The sequence below is a fragment of the Mesoplodon densirostris genome, chromosome 15 (genome assembly GCF_025265405.1).
Source record: "Mesoplodon densirostris isolate mMesDen1 chromosome 15, mMesDen1 primary haplotype, whole genome shotgun sequence".
NCBI lineage: Eukaryota > Metazoa > Chordata > Mammalia > Artiodactyla > Ziphiidae > Mesoplodon > Mesoplodon densirostris.
The window spans coordinates 86,489,899-86,510,603 of NC_082675.1; the positions used below are offsets into that span (position 1 = coordinate 86,489,899).

At 53.5% G+C, this 20,705-nt stretch overlaps 1 protein-coding gene across 1 annotated transcript in view; it reads left to right on the plus strand.

Annotated features, from left to right (window-relative positions):
• ZNF407 (zinc finger protein 407) overlaps positions 1–20,249 on the plus strand; it is a 422,327-nt gene extending 402,078 nt beyond the window's left edge. The window contains exon 9 of the mRNA XM_060119725.1: positions 18,829–20,249. Within this exon, the coding sequence (XP_059975708.1) occupies positions 18,829–20,162 (1,334 nt within the window). The 3' untranslated portion in view covers positions 20,163–20,249. The remainder of the gene's footprint in view (positions 1–18,828) is intronic.
• Positions 20,250–20,705: the final 456 nt, after the last annotated feature.

The window sequence follows — 20,705 nt, forward strand, 5'->3', positions numbered from 1 at the left end:
ACTGTATTGTGGAGGTGGAGGTGTGTTAAGATATTTAAGAGAATGTTTATTATTCATATCTTAACAGGAAAGGATCTGACTACACCACCTCATTTTTTAAAGGTAGCAATATGAGACCAATGATTAGATGATGTCTTCTGTAGACTAGACAGTGGTGGGGGTCAGGGTGATCGGCTGTCCCCGAGAGTACCGGCATTATCCTGGAATCGCAGAACTCTCCAGCGAGGAGAAGCTGAGAGCATCTGACCCGATGTGTTTTAAACGAGGTACCGAGAGGCCTGGGCCTTCTCAGAAAGGCGGATGGGACGCCGGGCAGCTCCGGAGCTCTCTGCCAACTCAGCCCGCACTGCTTCACTTCCCGTCTGTCTCAGATTTGGGTGTTCCGGGGGAAAGGTTTCATCGTTCTGATACATGAGTTAAACGCACTCATCATCCAATAGATAGAAAGCCGAGCCAGTCCGCAGCCCGACCGTGGCCATCAGCACGGCGGAGGCCTGTCCGCACCGGTCAGGTCTCGGGATGTGTCACAGGCAGAATCAGGAGCACCCCCTTGGGCTCAGTCCCTTTGGATGGCCGTGCAAAGAATCCGTGCGCTGATGGCCTCTCTTCCTTGATATTTTCTTTTCATAGTGTTGAACTTAAGCCTAATAATAATAAAAAAAACTTCCTCTCTCTAGATCCACATGTTCTGTGAAGGTTCAAGCCAAAAAGTCTCTTATCGGGATTTGGTATTTTCCTCCCGAATGCCCCTTGCCCTCTGACCTTCAGTGTGTCCAAGCTAAGTTTGGGCCAGATAAGTTATGTTCATGACATTTTCTTTGTAGATTGAAAAGGAATGAAGCCTTCTCTGTTAATAAGGCTGTATCCAAAATTCAAGCTAATTTTGAGTATATCAGTTAGAATGTTTAGTATTCTGATTCTACACATAAATAAATTCAAAAAGTGGGACAATAAAACCCAAAATTGAATAATAAAAGTGTATTTTTAAGAAAGAACCAAGCTCAGTGAGGTGGGCTGGCTAAGTTATAATTTTCAGAGTTGTTTGTCTGTTGGATACGGAAAACTGGCATACAAGGGTGATCTGTGGTTGTTTAATCACTAGCCAGGACAGTGTCAAAAATAAAAGAAAAAGCAAACAGTGTTTATTCCAGCCAGTAGGAGTCACTAGTAAGAGGGAGGCCCAGACAACAGACGTTACTCAAAGCACCTGAAAAAAAAGCAGGTGAGGCAGGATTTTCCAACGCTGGAGGCACAGCGCAGGAGGCCCAGGGGCGGCTCCTGTGGGAGCACCCTGGCCCCTGGGCGGGCTGCAGTCCCAGGCCAGCTTTTCTAAGGCGCATTTAATGGAACCTTTCCTAGGAGGTATTTTTTCCTTCATTTTATGTCTGTGATTTATCCACTGGACTTCCTGGAATTTCTATTAAGAATTCCAGTTATTTAGTAATACTTTTCACAGCTTACTTACTACTAAGAGATACCTTGGCACTCTGTAAATGAAGTAAGACAACAGCTGTTAGACCAGCAAGATAATACAGACATACAAGCGCAGTAATCAAATGGACATATATAAAAGCTGAGATGTATGGTGTCACTCTCTGTAGTCTGCCCTTTGGCAATTCAGCTTCGGGTTTCTTTCAGCCAGCAAATGAGGAATTAATTCAGTACTGTCATTCTGATTGTCTTGCTACTCCAAGAAAGAGTGGGACATTTTTGTTCAGAAAAACACTTGATGACATTTAATAGTGAATAGAGGTGAAGGAAAACATATGAATTTCCATATTTCTGTAAATGGTATTCCAAGTTTTGAATACCTTCCTTTTCTCCTTTCTATTAATGAAGCCACTAATCAGGTAGTGTTGTATTCTGATTAATGCCTTGTGTGGGTATTCATAACTCAGTACCAATGTGCTCTAAAGGAAAAACGCCAGGATCGTTGTACCATGTTAGTCGTGGAACCTAGGCCAACATATGTCCTTGTTTATCTACAACGGTGTGAGGTCTGCGCCCCCTGTTTCGTGTTCTGACCAATCACTGCCCTTGTTTCTCTCAACAGTATTCAGGTTGGGGGATAAATGCCGTGGTCTTCCTGGTAACACATTACCTATCGGAGACCTACTTCCAGTCTTGATGGCGTTTCTTTCTGACCTTTCACACGGTTGATCACCCTCTTCTTTCTCGCCTTCCGAGACCCAGGGTCTTGACTGCCTGGTCGTCTCTCTGGCTCTGACTCTTCTCCAGTCACCAGTGTGCCCTTGGTCTCTTTCCCTAACTGAGATCTCCTTTCAGCCTCCCACGCACTGCCTGGGGGAGGTCACCCCTCATTATTTGGGGTCCCCATCTCGATGCTGGTAGCAGCCAGCTGGTGCAGTTGCCAGCCAGGCCCAACCTTTCCCTTGGCCCAAAGCACGATGCCAAAAAATAAGCAACTAGGTACTTGGTTCTCCCACGGGAATCTGGTTCTCAGCTTGACTTCTAAACTGAGAGCTGCACTCTTGAGCTGATGCTGGAATCCTTGACATTTTCTGCCTTAAAAAAAAATCAACTGGAGTATTTTCATACATTTTTATAATTACGTTTAAAATGTTTGCTTTGCTTTGAAATGACAAGATAAGAGAGCCTGCTATTTGCAAGCACTTATTTGCAAATAACATATTTTGCCTTTGCAGAGTCATTATTCTTGAAAAATTAAATTGATATGTTTTCTTTCCCTTTGGGATATGATATTGTACGTATATGGGTGTAATATTGCCCCTTTTTAATTGGCTTTTAAAGTAGTAGACATATCTTTATGTGCTATATAAGAATCTTGATCAAATGAATACAAGAATCATTCTGGAAGTCCATCTGAGGCAGATTTGCAGAATTCATATCATAGCACTTTCCCCCTCGACTTACATTTTACTGATAGCTGCTCTGACGCTCCCAGTCATTAAGCTGCAGTCTAAGGGGGTAAGTTAACTAGTACATGGCCGAGGATAGAAACACGTTAAAATTCTACAATGGGCAGAGCCTCCAGGCCAGTGTCACACTGACAGCCCCGTGGCTGTGTGTCCTGAGCAGCCTCCGTCCAGGCTCATGGAGCAGGAACTGAAGTCTCAGGCTTTTCTGCTGTAACAGGAGAAAATGTTTAAATTCTTGCTTGACTGATTTCCTTGAAGTCAGAGTGGAAACAGTTGCCCCTGCTGTCCCAAATGCCCCGCGTCCCCCATAGCACCGCAGTGCACCACTTGCTGGAGGGTCAGAAGGCACCCGGGACCTCGTTCTTGTCTGGGGACCTTGCAGCCCAGACAGTGGCCAGGGGAGGGGGAGCGGCTCAGGACGGGAACTAAAGCAGAGGGGTGCTGTGCTCCGCACAAGGGCAGAGTCCACAGGGAAAGCCCGGGGCTGTTCCACGTGAACCTTTCACCTCCGCCTCCGCCTGAGCCCGGGACCTCTGCCCCACGGGCACCGCTTCCTTCTCTTCCTTCCCACCTCCTTCAGTCCATTCCAAGCCTGGCCCACCCGTGTGATCCCTGGCCCACAAAGATGCGCACAGTTTGATCATGTCGGGGGCCGGGGCCGGCAGCATCACAAAGGGGCTCCCGTCCTGCAGCCCAGCGCCTGCCTGCCCTCCTGCCCCCACGGAGGGCCCTGCCCTCCCGGCCCTCATCTGCTTTATCTACTCCACCAGCAGGTGTGGAAACCCCTGGTGCTGTCGGGCGAGGCGCTGGCGCAACACGGAGCCTCGAGGTCCCTTCCCACGCTAGGTGGATGTTCGGGGGGAGGAAGCAGAGATGAACAGGAAAGGAACGGGGGAGCGAGCACAGGATCACAGCACGCGTGCGGGAACGAGCGGCAGAGGCGTACAGAGCGCGCGTGCGGGAACGAGCGGCAGAGGCATGCAGAGCGCGCGTGCGGGAACGAGCGGCAGGGGCGTGCAGAGGGCACGTGCGGGAACGAGCGGCAGGGGCGTGCAGAGGGCGCGTGCGGGAACGAGCGGCAGGGGCGTGCAGAGGGCATGTGCGGGAATGAGCGGCAGGGGCGTGCAGAGGGCGCGTGCGGGAACGAGCGGCAGGGGCGTGCAGAGCGCGCATGTGTGGGAACGAGCGGCAGGGGCGTGTAGAGCGCACGTGCGGGAACGAACGGCAGGGGCTTGCAGAGAGCGCGTGCGGGAACGAGCGGCAGGGGCGTGCAGAGCTCACGTGTGTGCGGAACGAGCAGCCGAGGCGTGCAGAGCGTGCATGTGCCGAACGAGCAGCAGAGGCGTGCAGAGCATGCATGTGCTGAACGAGCAGCAGAGGCGTGCAGAGCGTGCATGTGCGGAACGAGCGGCAGAGGCATGCAGAGCGCACGTGCGGGAACGAGCGGCAGAGGCGTGCAGAGCGCGTGTGCGGGAATGAGCGGCAGAGGCGTGCAGAGCGTGCATGTGCGGAACGAGCGGCAGAGGCGTGCAGAGCGTGCATGTGCGGAACGAGCGGCAGAGGCGTGCAGAGCGTGCATGTGCGGAACGAGTGGCAGAGGCGTGCAGAGCGTGCATGTGCGGGAACGAGCGGCAGAGGCGTGCAGAGCGCGTGTGCGGGAACGACCGGCAGGGGCGTGCAGAGAGCGCGTGCGGGAACGAGTTGCAGGGGCGTGCAGAGCGTGCATGTGCGTAACGAGCGGCAGAGGCGTGCAGAGCGTGCATGTGCGGAACGAGCGGCAGAGGCGTGCAGAGCGCGCGTGCGGGAACGAGCGGCAGAGGCGTGCAGAGCACGCGTGCGGGAACGAGCGGCAGAGGCGTGCAGAGCGTGCGTGTGCGGGAACGAGCGGCAGAGGCGTGCAGAGCGCGCTTGCGGGAACGAACGGCAGAGACGTGCAGAGCGCCCGTGCGGGAACGAGCGGCAGGGGCGTGCAGAGAGCGCGTGCGGGAACGAGCGGCAGAGGTGTGCAGAGCGCGTGTGCGGGAACGACCGGCAGGGGCATGCAGAGAGCGCGTGTGCAGGAACGAGCGGCAGAGGCGTGCAGAGCGCGCGTGCGGGAACGAGCGGCAGAGGTGTGCAGAGCGCGTGTGCGGGAACGACCGGCAGGGGCATGCAGAGAGCGCGTGCGGGAACGAGCGGCAGGGGCGTGCAGAGCTCACGCGTGTGCGGAACGAGCAGCAGAGGCATGCAGAGCGTGCATGTGCGGAACGAGCAGCAGAGGCGTGCAGAGCGTGCATGTGCAGAACGAGCAGCAGAGGCGTGCAGAGCGTGCATGTGCGGAACGAGCGGCAGAGGCGTGCAGAGCGCGCGTGCGGGAACGAGTGGCAGAGGCGTGCAGAGCGCGCGTGCGGGAACGAGCGGCAGAGGTGTGCAGAGCGTGCGTGTGCGGGAACGAGCGGCAGAGGCGTGCAGAGCGCGCTTGCGGGAACGAACGGCAGAGACGTGCAGAGCGCGCGTGCGGGAACGAGCGGCAGGGGCGTGCCGAGAGCGCGTACGGGAACGAGCGGCAGGGGCGTGCAGAGAGCGCATGCGGGAACGAGCGGCAGGGGCGTGCAGAGAGCGCGTGCGGGAACGAGCGGCAGAGGCGTGCAGCGAGCACGTGTGCGGGAACGAGCGGCAGGGGCGGGCAGAGCACGCGTGCAGGAACGAGCGGCAGAGGCGTGCAGAGCGTGCGTGTGCGGGAACGAGCGGCAGGGGCGTGCAGCGAGCACGTGTGCAGGAACGAGCGGCAGAGGCGTGCAGAGCGCGCGTGCGGGAACGAGCGGCAGAGGTGTGCAGAGCGCGTGTGCGGGAACGACCGGCAGGGGCATGCAGAGAGCGCGTGCGGGAACGAGCGACAGGGGCGTGCAGAGCTCACGCGTGTGCGGAACGAGCAGCAGAGGCATGCAGAGCGTGCATGTGCGGAACGAGCAGCAGAGGCGTGCAGAGCGTGCATGGGCAGAACGAGCAGCAGAGGCGTGCAGAGCGTGCATGTGCGGAACGAGCGGCAGAGGCGTGCAGAGCGCGCGTGCGGGAACGAGCGGCAGAGGCGTGCAGAGCGCGCGTGCGGGAACGAGCGGCAGAGGCGTGCAGAGGGCACGTGCGGGAACGAGCGGCAGAGGCGTGCAGCGAGCACGTGTGCGGGAACGAGCGGCAGGGGCGTGCAGAGCGCGCATGCGGGAACGAGCGGCAGAGGCGTGCAGAGAGCGCGTGCGGGAACGAGCGGCAGAGGCGTGCAGCGAGCACGTGTGCGGGAACGAGCGGCAGGGGCGGGCAGAGCACGCGTGCAGGAACGAGCGGCAGAGGCGTGCAGAGCGCGCGTGCGGGAACGAGCGGCAGGGGCGTGCAGAGAGCGCATGCAGGAACGAGCGGCAGAGGCGTGCAGAGCGTGCGTGTGCGGGAACGAGCGGCAGGGGCGTGCAGAGCGCGCTTGCGGGAAAGAACGGCAGAGACGTGCAGAGCGCGCGTGCGGGAACGAGCGGCAGGGGCGTGCAGAGAGCGCGTGCGGGAACGAACGGCAGGGGCGTGCAGAGAGCGCGTGCGGGAACGAGCGGCAGAGGCGTGCAGCGAGCACGTGTGCGGGAACGAGCGGCAGAGGCGTGCAGAGTGCGCGTGCGGGAACGAGCGGCAGAGGTGTGCAGAGCGCGTGTGCGGGAACGACCGGCAGGGGCGTGCAGAGAGCGCGTGCGGGAACGAGCGGCAGGGGCGTGCAGAGCGTGCATGTGCGGAATGAGCAGCAGAGGCGTGCAGAGCGTGCATGTGCGGAACGTGCAGCAGAGGCATGCAGAGCGTGCATGTGCGGAACGAGCGGCAGAGGTGTGCAGAGGGCACGTGCGGGAACGAGCGGCAGGGGCGTGCAGAGCTCACGCGTGTGCGGAACGAGCAGCAGAGGCGTGCAGAGTGTGCATGTGCGGAACGAGCAGCAGAGGCGTGCAGAGCGTGCATGTGCGGAACGTGCAGCAGAGGCGTGCAGAGCGTGCATGTGCGGAACGAGCGGCAGAGGCGTGCAGAGGGCACGTGCGGGAACGAGCGGCAGGGGTGTACAGAGCGCGCATGTGCGGGAACGAGCAGCAGAAGCGTGCAGAGCGCGTGTGTGCGGGAACGAGCGGCAGGGGCGTGCAGGGTGCGCGTGCGGGAACGAGCAGCAGGGGTGTGCAAGCCGCAGCTCCCTTTGACAGGTCTGTCCAGGCCCCCGCAGCATCCCCCAGGCCCTCCCCATTTTCTGTCCCCACTGGAACTACACAGGTGCCCTGCCCTCACCTCTTGGCCTCCTGCGGCTCAGCCCCTGCGAGGCCTCCAGGCGAGGCCCCTTGCGTTGAATACCTTTGCCGGAGACAGCCCTGCCGTCTCACCACGGTTCGTTCCCAAGAACACAAATGTGATCGTGTCATTTCCGTGCTTCACTTTCTTCAGTGCCTTCCCGTCCCTATCAGACACCCAAATTCACACGCTTGGGCCTCGCAGGAGCTGACCAGCCCGCCTTTTCACTGTGTCCCTATGTCGTCCTGCCACGCTAAGATTTTGTAGCCGAGCCACACCACTTGCTGGCTTTGACGTATGCTTAGAATGGCTTGGGGTTCTCACCACTCTTTTCTTCACTTTCTGACAAATTCCTACTCAGCCTCCAAGACCCAGGTGTCAGTGAGTACTTTCCTGATCCCTAGCCTAGACCAAGTGAGTTCTTTCTTTGAAGACATAGCTATTTGTTTGTTATCTAGTTACATTATATTTTATTTATTGTAATTATTATTATTGTAATTATCTGCCATACCAGTATCTTCAACTAGATTTTTCATTCCTTAAAAAGTTCACGCTTGCCTTACTGATGTAAGGGATTCAATACAGGAATTTAGCCTCAACGTTAATATTTATATTAAGAGTATTGTTGAATAAATAATTAAGAAAATGATCTGAAATACCCAAGTTCCTGAATTGGAACATCCAGCAAATTTAAGTTAGTAATATAAGTGGAACTAAAACCTTAGAATACCTAGAGATTTAAGGATTAGTCTTACTGGATAAGTGAGAATTTAACCACGAAACACTTTGTTTCTTCGCTGGTTTTGAATTCTCTTGAAGGGTTTCACTTGCTCTGCTGTGCCTTTCTGTCCTGGTAAAATCAAGGGTTAAGTAATCACCCATCTTCCTTTGATGACTCAACATCTTTCAATGCCCAGGTCTGTTATTTGGGAGATGATTTCTCGCTGTCCAATTCAGTTCGTAATGATGTGGAAATTGTGCTGAAAGTATGCTCACTCTAGAGCTTTTTGAGAAATGTCTGTTAGGGATTGGTGTTAGGTCCCCGACATTGTTTGTCTGGTGGCTGTGTGTCTGCCCATCGGAGAGCAACCTTGAACTCTCCTTAAACAGGGCTGCCCACTTAACAAAGCCTTTCAACGCCTTAGCGAACCAGTAATATTTCAGAGAGATGGTTTTCAGGTTCTCCTCTGGATGCAGCCCAAAGGAATCGTGTGATGCTGTGCGCATCCCTGTCCCCCTGGCTGGACTCTCGCCTCACTGGATATAGAATCCTGGTTCAGAACCTGCACCACGGAGATTTGCGGGAGGACTTTACAGGTGGCGTGCGCCACTGCTGAGACCCCAGGGCACAAAGCGCTACCTCTAGACACGTGACAGCAGCTACGTGTCCTGCTGCGGTGCTGGCGTCCCACCGTGCACGCATCCGCTCAGCTGTCCTGTGCTTTCAAAGGGTCCCTGACCCCTCCCTGCCCCTCGGGAGCACCGCCCGGCAGGAGCGGGGCAGCTGCTGGCGCCTGGCATGTCCATGTCACGGACCTGAGATTTCAACTGCTGGCGTTTCAGCCAGTGTTTCGATTTGTAAGTTTATTTTCATTCATTCCACTCATTTCAAAGCGAGGGTTCAAGCCTCAAAATTTGTCTTTTGTTTGATATTTTTAAATCAGTTTTAATGTTTCTTATCCAAGGCATATAAATGCTCTGCAGTTTTTTGTTTTTGTTTTTGTTTTTTTTTTTTCTTTTCTTTTTTTTTGCGGTATGCGGGCCTCTCACTGTTGTGGCCTCTCCCGTTGCGGAGCACAGGCTCCGGATGCGCAGGCCCAGCGGCCATGGCTCACGGGCCCAGCCGCTCCGCGGCATATGGGATCCTCCCAGACCGGGGCACGAACCCGTATCCCCTGCATCGGCAGGCGGACTCTTAACCACTGCGCCACCAGGGAGGCCCAAAGGATTTTTTTTTTTTTTTGCGGTGTGCGGGCCTCTCACTGTCGTGGCCTCTCCCGTTGCGGAGCACAGGCTCCGGACGCGCAGGCTCAGCGGCCATGGCTCACGGTCCCAGCCGCTCTGCGGCATGTGGAATCTTCCTGGACCGGGGCACGAACCCGTGTCCCCTGCATCGGCAGGCGGACTCTCAACCACTGCGCCACCAGGGAAGCCCCTGCTCTGCAGTTTTAACAGAGGAGTTTAACTTAGGTATTTAGGAAGATGTTCAAAATAAAGATGGTGGAATTCACTGGCTCAGAAGAAAATAGATCATTGTCTTCCACCTTGACCAGTAGTCTCCCCAGCCCCTACCCTGCCTCTGTCCTGCCCTCACTGCAGAGAAGGCCGCGTGCCAGGCGGGCCAGCCTTAGATCAGGACAGCACTCAGCCCCCCCCACCCCGCCGAGTCAGCCTGGTGGACCCCGGGAAGGACAGGCCGACAACCACTGCTCACTCGAACTTTCACGGACTCGAGTCAGCGTTGACTCTGCTTGTCTCAGAGCTCAGTGGTCAGGTCCTCACGGCCGGACCTTCCTTGGCACCTGCCGCCCACACCTGGGCGCCGGTGCCCCGTGTTCTCACTCTCCAGACTCAGGGTGTCTGCTGTCATCAGAGCCCATCCTCGGGGGCAGGTCCCAGCCACAAGATGCTCAGGAAGCCCTCACGCACAGCAGCCTAACGGGAAGGCAGCAGCCGCGTGCCCAGAGCAGACGATTCGTGTAGTGCGTGGAGAAGCGCGCGTCGTTCTGAGTGTAGCAGCGCTGCCGCCGCTCGGCCGTGGGCAGATGTGGGACCTCGGAAAGCCCTGCCGATGATTAAAGTACTAACAGTGAGCTCTGCCCGGCTGCAGGCCCCGCGTACTGTAAATTTGATTTTAATGGTGCCTCTGTGCTGTGACTGAGGAGTGGTTTGCTTTTCACCTTCCTACAAAAGTGTCTACGATGGAGACAAGACGTCAGCCTGCTCTCCTTTCCTCAGCAAAGATAGGAAGGTGTCTATGAAACAAGGGAAATCTGAGCCTGCCTGCAAAAGTGAATGTGACTTTTTATAGGGTTTGCCAGAGAAACAAGGGAGGCCAGTTTAATCTGCTGTTGGCCTGTGAAGTCAGCCTTGTTAGCGGAGGCCCACTAACGGCTTGGCTGGGCTTCTTAGTTGCATAATTTTACCTTTTAAGTGCGCGTAACAGTTACAACTTCCGAAAACTAGGCCTTGTCTCCTAATACTGTGTTATCTGTATGCGGAGTTTTATAAGCGGTCAGAGGACACTTAGGAAGAGATCGCCGGGCTTCCTAACTTTCTGATTCCGCAACTCCACAAAGAATGTCAGTGCTAGTCTAAGTTAACATCTTTAAGTCAAACTGAGGCAGCCTTGCAGTAAACAGACAGGGCTGCTGTTTATCTAGAGTCTTCGAAGGCCTTCAGAAAGGCTGCTGGCCTAAAACTCCACTGCTTGTTCAAGCCCCCAAGCTCCTCAAATGCAAGCGTGTGGGGCGCAGTTTGCCTTTCATCAGCTGGTACCACGAGCCCGAGACAGGTGAGGTCGGAGGCACAGGGTGAGAGCCGCACTGGGGAAGTGCACGAGTGTCCCAGATGGGCTCCCCCATGGTGGCCAGGGCCCACCGTGACCCCCAGAATGAATGCAGGATGCCAAGTACACTGACACACACAGCCCCCACCCTCCCTAGCTTGTTCAAGGCATCTGAGTGCTTTCTGCTAGTAAACCAACTGGCTGTTTTAAGAAGTGCTCTTTGTGGGTGAATGATGAGATCAGGGCAACTTACCTTCTAACTTTAGTCCCCTTTTGTTACATTTGTGAAGCATGATGACACTATTTCTGTCACGAGTCAAATTTCCAAAGTTCTATGGTCACATCCTGATGGACAGGCCTCGGCAGGAGCAGAGAAACAGTTAACATGCCCTCCCCGCAGCATCCGTCCCCAGAAGCCTGTCAAGATGACCTTAAAGGACTCATCTTCCTGAGTGAGATTTGTGTGTGTGATTCCCATTAGATCTTCATGCAGGGGAGTGATAATATATACCTAAGGGTCTGATATAATACAAAATTTCTTAGGGTTTGTGAGTTTAAAGGTAAAATATTGTCTTTTACTCTTTGTCACTCTTCAGTGCCCATGGAAATGCCCGTGGAGACCCTCCACGCAAAGTTAGAAACCTGGCCGGTTCTGCATTTCCAACTTGACATTAAATTTATTCTTGGTTTTTCCTGGATATCTTAGAATTTCTTTCAGGGGTCTTATCTGGTTATCTTTGATCGCTGCCAGTCCTAAGTGTACTACTAGTGATAATTGAGGAAAAAAGGACTAAGACTTTTGTTACCTAAATCTGGGTCCTGCCTTATTGTACATCTTCCTTCAGTAAAAATCGCATGGCGTGTCTTATAAAACTGTATGTTTGAACCTATGTGAAAGCTTCTCAGAAATGATGTGGACTTCGGTTAATTTTTCACAGAAAAATAATTTTCCTCATCTCTTACAACATAATGGCCTTCATGAAATGAAGGCCAAAGCAATGACTTTGACTATAACTCTCTAACACAGACCGTTGTGCTTATTTGTGGCATAAAGCAGATACTTACCAAAATTATTTATCGGGTTGTCGTGTATTTAACACATCCTTAGGCCAGTGCACAGCAGTGTAGGTTTCAGAATGACCAGCACAAGCCTGTGCTCTGAAATAAATCTCACTTGTATAGCGATCACATTTAACAAGCATGCCAAAATCTGAAGATAATTTTAATTTTGTGTCTCCACAAAATTGTGTGTGAATTTTATTAACATTGACCAGAATGCATTTCTAACCCTTGAAAATAATAGACATAAGGTACTAACCGTCCTTTGTTATCTCTCTCAAAAAAAGAAAAAGATGGTGAAATTGTCCTTTTGGTCCACAGCCCACTACGGTCCTGGACCACACTGGCTGTGATCGTCTTTCCTGAACGACTGGGTCGGGGTTTTCTGCAGGGATGCCAGGGCGCAGAGCATTCTCTGTGTGGGGAGCATCGGACACTTATTCAAGCCTGGGCTGCAGGGGGCGCTTCCTGCAGGAATACAGGAATACCGGTTATTATTATTGTCCAAAAAAATGAATACATTATAGAGCAGTTATTGATATCAATTTGACTGGCTATACTATTGGTGACTGCCATTATAAGAGTAATTTATTCCCTGCTTTGAAATGTCTAAAAGGTTATATTTCATTGAATTTTAATTTGTCATTTTTCCTGCTTTCACTTGAGAAACTTAGAAGCTTTTGTGACGTTAAAATACGGCTCTAATTGATGAGCCTAATCTGTTAATATTGTTTCATTTTAATAGACATTCAGTGTGACTTCGTAACATTCTTGTTAAAATTACATCTTAAAACTGAAGTTGAGGAAAATTGTATGTGGCTTAAGACTCACAGTGTCATGTGTGCTCCAAATTTTTATATAAAAGGCATTACTTTTTTACTTGCGTCATATCTGAGGTGCTTTAATTACGACGGTGAGGCAGCCTAGCGTTTTCAAGCTTAGGGCGCTCCCTAAATATAAAATCTAAAACACACACGGTGTCTGAGACGTAACCTAGCAGTGTAGAAACACGTAATACCGTTTCAGGAGTAGCTTAGAAATGTAAAATAAATGCTGGCTGGTGGCAGCAAAGTGGCTCACATCGGATATTAGCACAGGCTTCCCTGGCGCAGTCGACATTTCAGCCACACAAGTCCTTTTAATGCCATCTTTATCTGCTAGGCGATGCATGAAATCTACTTTCGGTTTTAGAACTGCTCATGACCTTTGACCCCTTTAGTGGAGACACAATGTGACCTTTCTATTGTCATCAGCTTTCATTCTCCTGAAAACTCTATGAATTTTTATTACAAGTTTTTTTTTTAAGCCAAGCTGAGTCTTCAACAAATTACTTGACACAGATGAGATGAAGCCTTTGAGGTGAGCCAAGGTTTGCAGCCCGCGTGTGAGCGCGGCCTCTGTCCTGCGGTGCCACACGCCAGTAACTGCTGAGCCTACGACTGGATAAATACATCATTTTATGGAACATTGATTGTTCTATAAACCCAATGGAGTATTATGCTCTATGAGCAAACCATTTAGATTGTGTATAGAGCACAGAAAATGCCATATTCAGGATGGTGCTAAAAGTGCCATTTGTGTATTTTATGGATGTCATTACAGGGGAAACTTCTCTCTGTAGGCCCTGTTTACTGCAAAATTTTTTAGTCTGTAATGACATTTTTCATTCACAACGTATGCCTTCAAGAGAGGGGGCCTTGTTTTATTTGTTTCATTTGAGTTTACCGCACAAATTCCGTACGTTTTAATTAAATGTAAGCTTAACAAAAGCATAAGGTATTTATTCTGTGAGAAAAAATGATGACAGTAACGAAAGAATAACACACACACACACAAAGGAAGTAGTCAGGTACTAAACCCTATTTGTAGCTTCCCAGCAGCTCGGCAGACAGCAGAACAGAGCCATCAGCATGGTTCCGGGGAGCGTGAGTCTGCAGCGTAACCCCTCCGCTCCTGCGTGACGGAGCTTGTGTTTTCAGCTCTGGAGATGTCCTCTTCAAAGGGGACAGGTGAGAAGGAACTGAGCTCCACAAAAACCTTCTGGAGAAGCGAGCCTAATGAGAAAGCACCTCCCTGAAAACAGCTCCTCAAACCGCGCACCCCCCGCCCCGAAAAGAACTCTTCATTTCAACCGAGTTGTAAACTTTCAATGCGTTGAGCTATGGGAAGGCAGTAAAATACCTCTGTACTCATGAAGGAAAGCAAACAAGCAGTGAGTTGGGATTTCATACACAGGCATAAGGCTGCATTTCACCCGCATTTGCACGTTCTACACAAAGCTACTTATTGTCCTATTGGAAACAGATCCCAAAAAGACTGATTTAGACACATTATTTGATTAGCTACTATCAGTATACTGAAATCCTACGTTGTCTTTGAAAACTGTCAAGTGTAATGTAAATAATATGTTGATTATCGTGCTTCCATCAAAGATTTGCGCAGTTTTGGAGCAATAACAGAGACTAAGCAGTTAAGGATGAAATCTGTACAAACTTGCTGTGTTCCAGATATTGTATCCATTTGGCCATTTGCATTAGTGAGCATTACAGTTCATATTTACTAGAAAGATCTCAAAAATTGAAGTGCCCAGTAAATTCTTGGTCATAGCCCGGTCAGAATGTAAAGTTACAGAAGAGATTCACATTCGTTTAAATGACACTTGAACGTCTACATAGCTCAACATTAATTCATTATGGGCGAAATGGAAGAGTCTTCAGTGGGTGAATCTTTTTCAATCTGATTGAGGCTGTTACATTTTATAGGTGCTATTTTTCAAAGAAGTACTGACAGCACTCGAAGTTATTAAATTGCTGAATCAAATATAGACCTGCACTCACATTTATGAACTGTGATGGGCTCACTGGGCTCCGGCTGAGCCGAGGTGAAGATGTTGTCGATGAGCTTGGTCACACCCCATAGTGACGGCAGCATTTACCCACGTAGCTCACTTAATGGTCTGGAAGTGGCTTAACCCACCTCCGGATTCAAATTCAGTCAGTAAGTAGTTCAGGATGGCATAAGTATCAGTGCTGCACGGGATTCAGAGGATAATTCTACACCCAGGAGGTTCCGCGTCCAGCTGCAGACTGAGGAAGGGACTTGCCTGGACTCCAGCCTGTAGCGTTTCCCTCAGAGAATACCAAAGAGCAGGGTGTTGGTTCTATCCCAGCTACAGTGGTTCCTCCTCTTGTAATGTAAGGGCAGTGATCAGTGAGGGGTAGGGGAGGGTGATTGGAAGGCTGCCTTCTTTATGTTTTGTGTCCATATTTCTTGTTTTCTCCCAAACTCTAAACTGGAAATGACCTTGGATGTAGAGAATGGGCAGAAACTAACTGGATCAGGTTCAGAGCGTAGTGAAGGCATGAGGAATGTTCCATCCACCGTAGAAACGCAGAGGCAAGGGGAGGAGTTGCAGGCCTAGCAGAGGAAGACGTTGGCAGGTGTGGTAGACGGGAGATCTTGGGCTCCTAGCAGGTGGCAACTTGAGCAGAGATGGCGACACCCTCCAGGTGAGACCCACGCCTACGTGGAGGGGTGAACTCAGAGCCCGTGGGGTGCCTCACCCATCGGGCAGGCCTTCTGCTCCTACGCTGAGCCCCGTTCTGACCTCCCTGACGAGAGAGAGTTCAGGAAGATTAAAGTTCAGAAAGTGACCACATGATTAGGTTAAAGCATACGGACCACAGGTGATTCAGCCCTTTTCTTCTAGGGTCTGAGTGGTTTAACCTGATCTCATGCTTATCTTCTGAACTCTAATCCTCCTGAGGGTCCCATGGTGAAGGGTGTGTTTTCCTTTTGTAAAGCAGAGGGTCACGGGGAGGTGGAGGGGATATCTCTAAGGCAGGCACATCCCCGGGCAGGTGAGTTTAGACACACTGGGCTGATTCCCTAAAACTCTCCATCCGCTCACATAACCTTGGGCCAGTTTGCAGAGCCCCTGTGGTAGGATTCCCAGTGTGGGGGCTGCTGCCCTGTGCCATGACCGCCTGGCACCCCGCAGTGGGTGCTCGGTGGCTGCTTGCCACTGAACACCTCAGTCAGAGCTGGCTGGGAGCCTGCTTGCATGGTCCCCGTTGTCCCCCCTCCCCCTTTCCTAGGAGGGTAAACAAGAGAAAGCCATAGTTAGGGAGATCATTTAGCTGGAATCAGCGACATTTGGGACCGTCCTCTGGGAAGGTTTGAACAGCTTTTAAGATGTGATGGTAGGGACTTCCCTGGTGATCCAGTGGTTAAGACTCTGCGCTTCCACTGCAGGGCGCGTGGGTTCGATCCCTGGATGGGGAACTAAGATCCCACATGCTGCAGCCAAAAAAAAATAAAAGATGGTTTATGTTGGCCTGGTTGGTGAGGGCACAGCTGGGCCTGGTTCACCCGCCGCTGTCTGCCCAGCCCCGAGCAGCGTCTGCTGGGCCCGGTGTTCCGCATTCTCTGAATGAGCAAACAGGATTTTCTGCTTCTGGAGATGGTCCCATTGACCCACAGGTCTTTTCCTGACCACAGGGTCTGTGGTTCCATGAGCTTTCTAAGATTCGCCCTATAGAGAGTTCTCTGAGAAAGAATAAATGTTAATCGTTCCTAATGTTTGCTTACAAAAATGGATTACTTATACATTTCACTTCCTCACTGGGAATCAGAGCCTCGGAGGCTGAAAGTACATGGTGTACAGAAAATCAGTCCCGAGGACGCACCCCAAGCTTTGCCCCCGCTGACCCCGCAGCACAGGGCCCCAGGAGACCCCATGGCTCCCTCACCCCGACTGAGTGGGAGGTTCCCTCTGGCCTCAAGAGTTAAGGGGGATACGGTGGCTTGACTTCCTGAGACTTCTGACCTGTGAACCTGTGGACGCAGAACATGAAACGTCCCAGCACACACTGAATGGGCCGGGAGTTTGCATTTTGATAACTTCACACACATGATTTGCAATCCGGGACCATTGCCTACAGTCTGGATGTGAGCCCGCGGTGTCCTCTTGGTAAATATGATTTAACAGCTTCTGTGGTTCCTGCCTGAGATGCTATACCCGCTGAAAGGCAGGCCTTGTCTGGGTCTTTGCTTAAAGTGGACTCTGTATTGAAAGAAATGCTTTCATATGGACTGGCACCAACACAGTAAGCAAAATTGTCTTATGTTTAAGGGATGTTAGCCATAATAATCTAATAATTCTTAATCCTTTTTTCTCCTTTGGTAAGGGTAAAGTGTGCTTTTTTAAAAAAGAGGACCTACATGAGGGAGACTAAAGTGGAATATTTTTAAAAAGTGGTTGCCATTGAGATAAAGAAATACTGCAGATCATTTAGAGGTCATTCTCTTAGGAGGGAAGGAGGCGGTAATAAGAAACTGATAGAAAATTAAGGGCTTAAGGGAGAAACTAGGAACTCTGTTTAAACCCTGTCTTTTTTATGAGGACAGACAACAATTTTCACTCATACTTTCTCCATCGAGTTACTAAACAAGCATCGCCTGTGTCACACGTGGCACTGGGGGCCAGGTGTGCACACACCCTGCCGTCCTCAGCACCCGCCCCTTCCTCTCACCCTCCCCACATCCTTCCTCTTCCACCCTCGGTTCTGCGGTCAGAGCCTCCTTTTTGTAATGGGAGACCAGCTCAGGCCTGCAGCCCCGGGATCTGTAAGATGGGCTTGAAACTCTCAGTCTGGCGGCAGCCACAGGCCTCTCAGGGCTGCTCTGCCTTCCTGGGCGGGCAGATGTCCAGACTACAGATGCAGACTGAGAGGGACAGTTGCTGTCTGATGGGACCGACCGTCGGGCTGAGGCCAGCAGCCTGCAGGCGCTCTCTCCCCAGTCCTGCCCTCCTCTGGGCTCTCCTGACCCCTGCATTTTGCATATGCCCTTGTCCCAAGGGCTTATCTCTGCATTTTCTGAAACAGTCACAGTGTTTTCACTAAGAGGACTTGGGCTAGTATTGATGATAATAAATGCTGTACCCTCTGTCACAGTTCTAAAACACATGCACTCGTTTTACTTTCCTGCTTAAAAACATTCAACAGGTGTGTTCTCTCCGCAGACTGTGGTCCAGATGTCTTAGTGCCTCCTGTTAGAAGAGGCCCGGAGAGCCTGGCGGGGGCCGAGCTACCTAATCCCCTAAAAGCCAGCCCAGCCCAAGCCCCCGGCCCCCCAGGCTCACCCCTGCTTGGCCCTGGGCTCCTCTGTCTCCAGGCCCTTCCCCTTCCCAGCCCCACGGGAGAGCTTGAATATTCCTTTCCCTCCGGCTGGCTGTGAGCCTGAGTGTGTTTATTCTCTGCTGTAGTGCTTCTCACCTTACACGATATTTAAGTCATTCAACAAACGCATCTTTGCTGAATGGTGGCTGCATGCCAGGCGCTTGGCCAAACATCACAGCGACAGAGTGGCATCCGCTCTCGTGGCTGACGCGGCTGCGCACTCAGTTCTGGCCTGTCTGCCGCCCCTGAGCCCCGGCGGCAGAGACCCTGCATCTGGGCTGGGCGCCCGGGGCTTCGCCCACAGGCCTCCCGGCGGGGGATGGGGGGCACGCCTGGCGGGCCATCCGCCTTTGCCCCCAGCTTAGCGCCCGACACAGAAGGTGAAATTCGTAGAGCTGTGTTTATCCAGGGCTTATTTATAAATTTAATATGCAGAGCTTTCATTCTTTTTGTCGAAGAAACAAATATACTGTAGCTAATATTTGGACATTAAAAAAAAGATTTTTCCTTTGGGTTAGGAGATTCTGCTACTGACGGTTACTGGTCTGCACTCACCACCACCGACTGGGTACCTTGTTAGAAATGACCGTAACTGACAGGACTCGACCGTATCCCTTCCCCAGGAGCTGAAAAGCGAAGGGAGGCCGATGAGATTGTATCCGGACAGTAGACCAGGGGTGCGGTCATCGCCCCCTCACAGCACAGCCGTCCTGTGTGTCCGCTCTTAGCCGGGAGCACCCGTGTCAGAGTCCTCCGAGCGCCCAGCGCCGGCCCGAGGCCCTGAGGCTGGGAGCCGGCTGCTCTGAGCAGCTGAGGTTCTAAAGCTTCTACGGAAGAGCTGTCTTACTTTTAAGCCTGAAAGTCATTTTTCTGGGCTCTAACTGGTCCCTGTCTCCCCTAGGCATTGTGTCCAAGTCCTACGAATGCCGTCTGAAGGGCCAGGGGGCCACGTTCGTGGAGACGGACAGCCCCTTCACGGCGGCCGCGCTGGCCGAAGAGTCTCCGGTCAAGGACAGGCCCCTGCGGGGCAGCAGGAGGCCAGCGGCGCCGGCGGAGCCGGTGCAGCAGGTCATCATCATCCAGGGCTACGACGGGGACTTCGCCCTGGACGCCTCCGTGGAGGAGACGGCCGCGGCCACGCTGCAGACACTGGCACTGGCCGGCCAGGTGGCCCGGGTGGTGCACATCACGGAGGACGGGCAGGTCATCGCCACGGGGCAGAGTGGGACACCCGTGGGCAGCGTGGCGCCCGGGCCGGGGGTGCCGGAGCAGCTGGCAGACGGAGCCACGCAGGTGGTGGTCGTGGGGGCCCCTATGGAAGGCCATGGCATGGATGCGCCCCTCAGCCCCAGCGGGGCTGCGATTCAGCAGGTGGCCAAGCAGGGGATTCTAGACCTGGCCGAGACCGGAATCCCCCCACCGGACACGGCCTCGGCCTTGGACGCCCTGCTGTGCGCGGTCACCGAGCTGGGAGGGGCGGAGGGCCGGGCCGCGGCCGAGGAGAGGGGCAGGGCCGGCCCCAGAGACGTGCTGGTCCCGCTGCCAGGGCAGGCGGCGGACCCCGCCGCAGCCCCGGACGAGGCCCGCGAGATCCACGTGTGCCACGACGTGCAGGACGGTGGCACCGCCCTGGAGCCCGTGGGGGCGCTGAGCCGGGTGGTCCGGCCCGCGGCCCTGGTCGCGTCGCAGGAGCGTGCCCAGCTGGCCCTCAGGAAGGTGGTGCAGGGCGTGCTGCAGTTCACAGTCTGCGACCCGGCCGCGGCCGGCCAGCTCATGAAGGACGGAGTCACACAGGTCATCGTGAACGAGGAGGGCACCGTGCACATGCTGGCCCGGGAGGGCTCCCAGATCATCATGCAGGAGGCCCAGGCCCATGGCCAGCACGTGCACCTGGCCGAGTCGGACGGCGAGATCTCACAGATCATCGTGACCGAGGAGCTGGTCCAGGCCATGGTCCAGGAGTCCGGCGGCAGCTTTCCCGAGGGGGCGACTCATTACATCGTGACAGAACTGCCCCCAGGGGCGCAGGACGAGACGGGCGTGTACTCGCACACCGTGATAGAGACGGCCGGCTCTCAGGAGATCCTGCAGGCCGGGGCCGCGCTCAGCGCCGAGGCCGTGGTCCCGGGCGAAACGGAACAGCTGACGAGCATGGTCATATACACCCAGGAGGGCTCCCCGGCGGCCGCGGTCATCCAGAGCCAAAGAGAGAGCAGCGAACTCCACGAGGCCTGAGCCCGGAGCTTTGCCCCACCCCCGGCGAAGGGCGGACGCGGAGCGACCAGCACCCAAGACGCGTGCTCCCTGTGGTCCGTTGGCAAAGCCTTCGCTACAGTGAGGGCTGCTGCCAGGGAGCGCGCACAGGCTCTGGGCCGGGTGACGTCCCTGCCGACCGCGCGCACGGGGCACGTGGACGTGCAGGGCGGGAGCCCCGCGCGTGGGGGGCGGGGCCGCCGGAGGCAGGTCTGTTTACTGTTTGGTTCTTCTCTCGATGCTCTTCCCTCTGTTCTGTCCGCTGTGCTGACCAGAAGCTAAGTCTTTTTCTCTTTCGTTCCCCCCACAAATGTTTTCCCGTTTCAGTTGTGGAAGGACTGTGTCCCAGCAGTAGAAGAGTGACAACAGTGTGTCTCGTGGCTTGAGACACGGCTGCCCTTGCAGTCCAGCATGTCGCCGTTTTAACATTTCATTACACGTTTGGTTAAAAATTGCAGCTACACGTATTACCATGTCGAAGCGGTCGGCTCCTCTTCATTTTTCTGGAAATTTTAGGATTGCAGC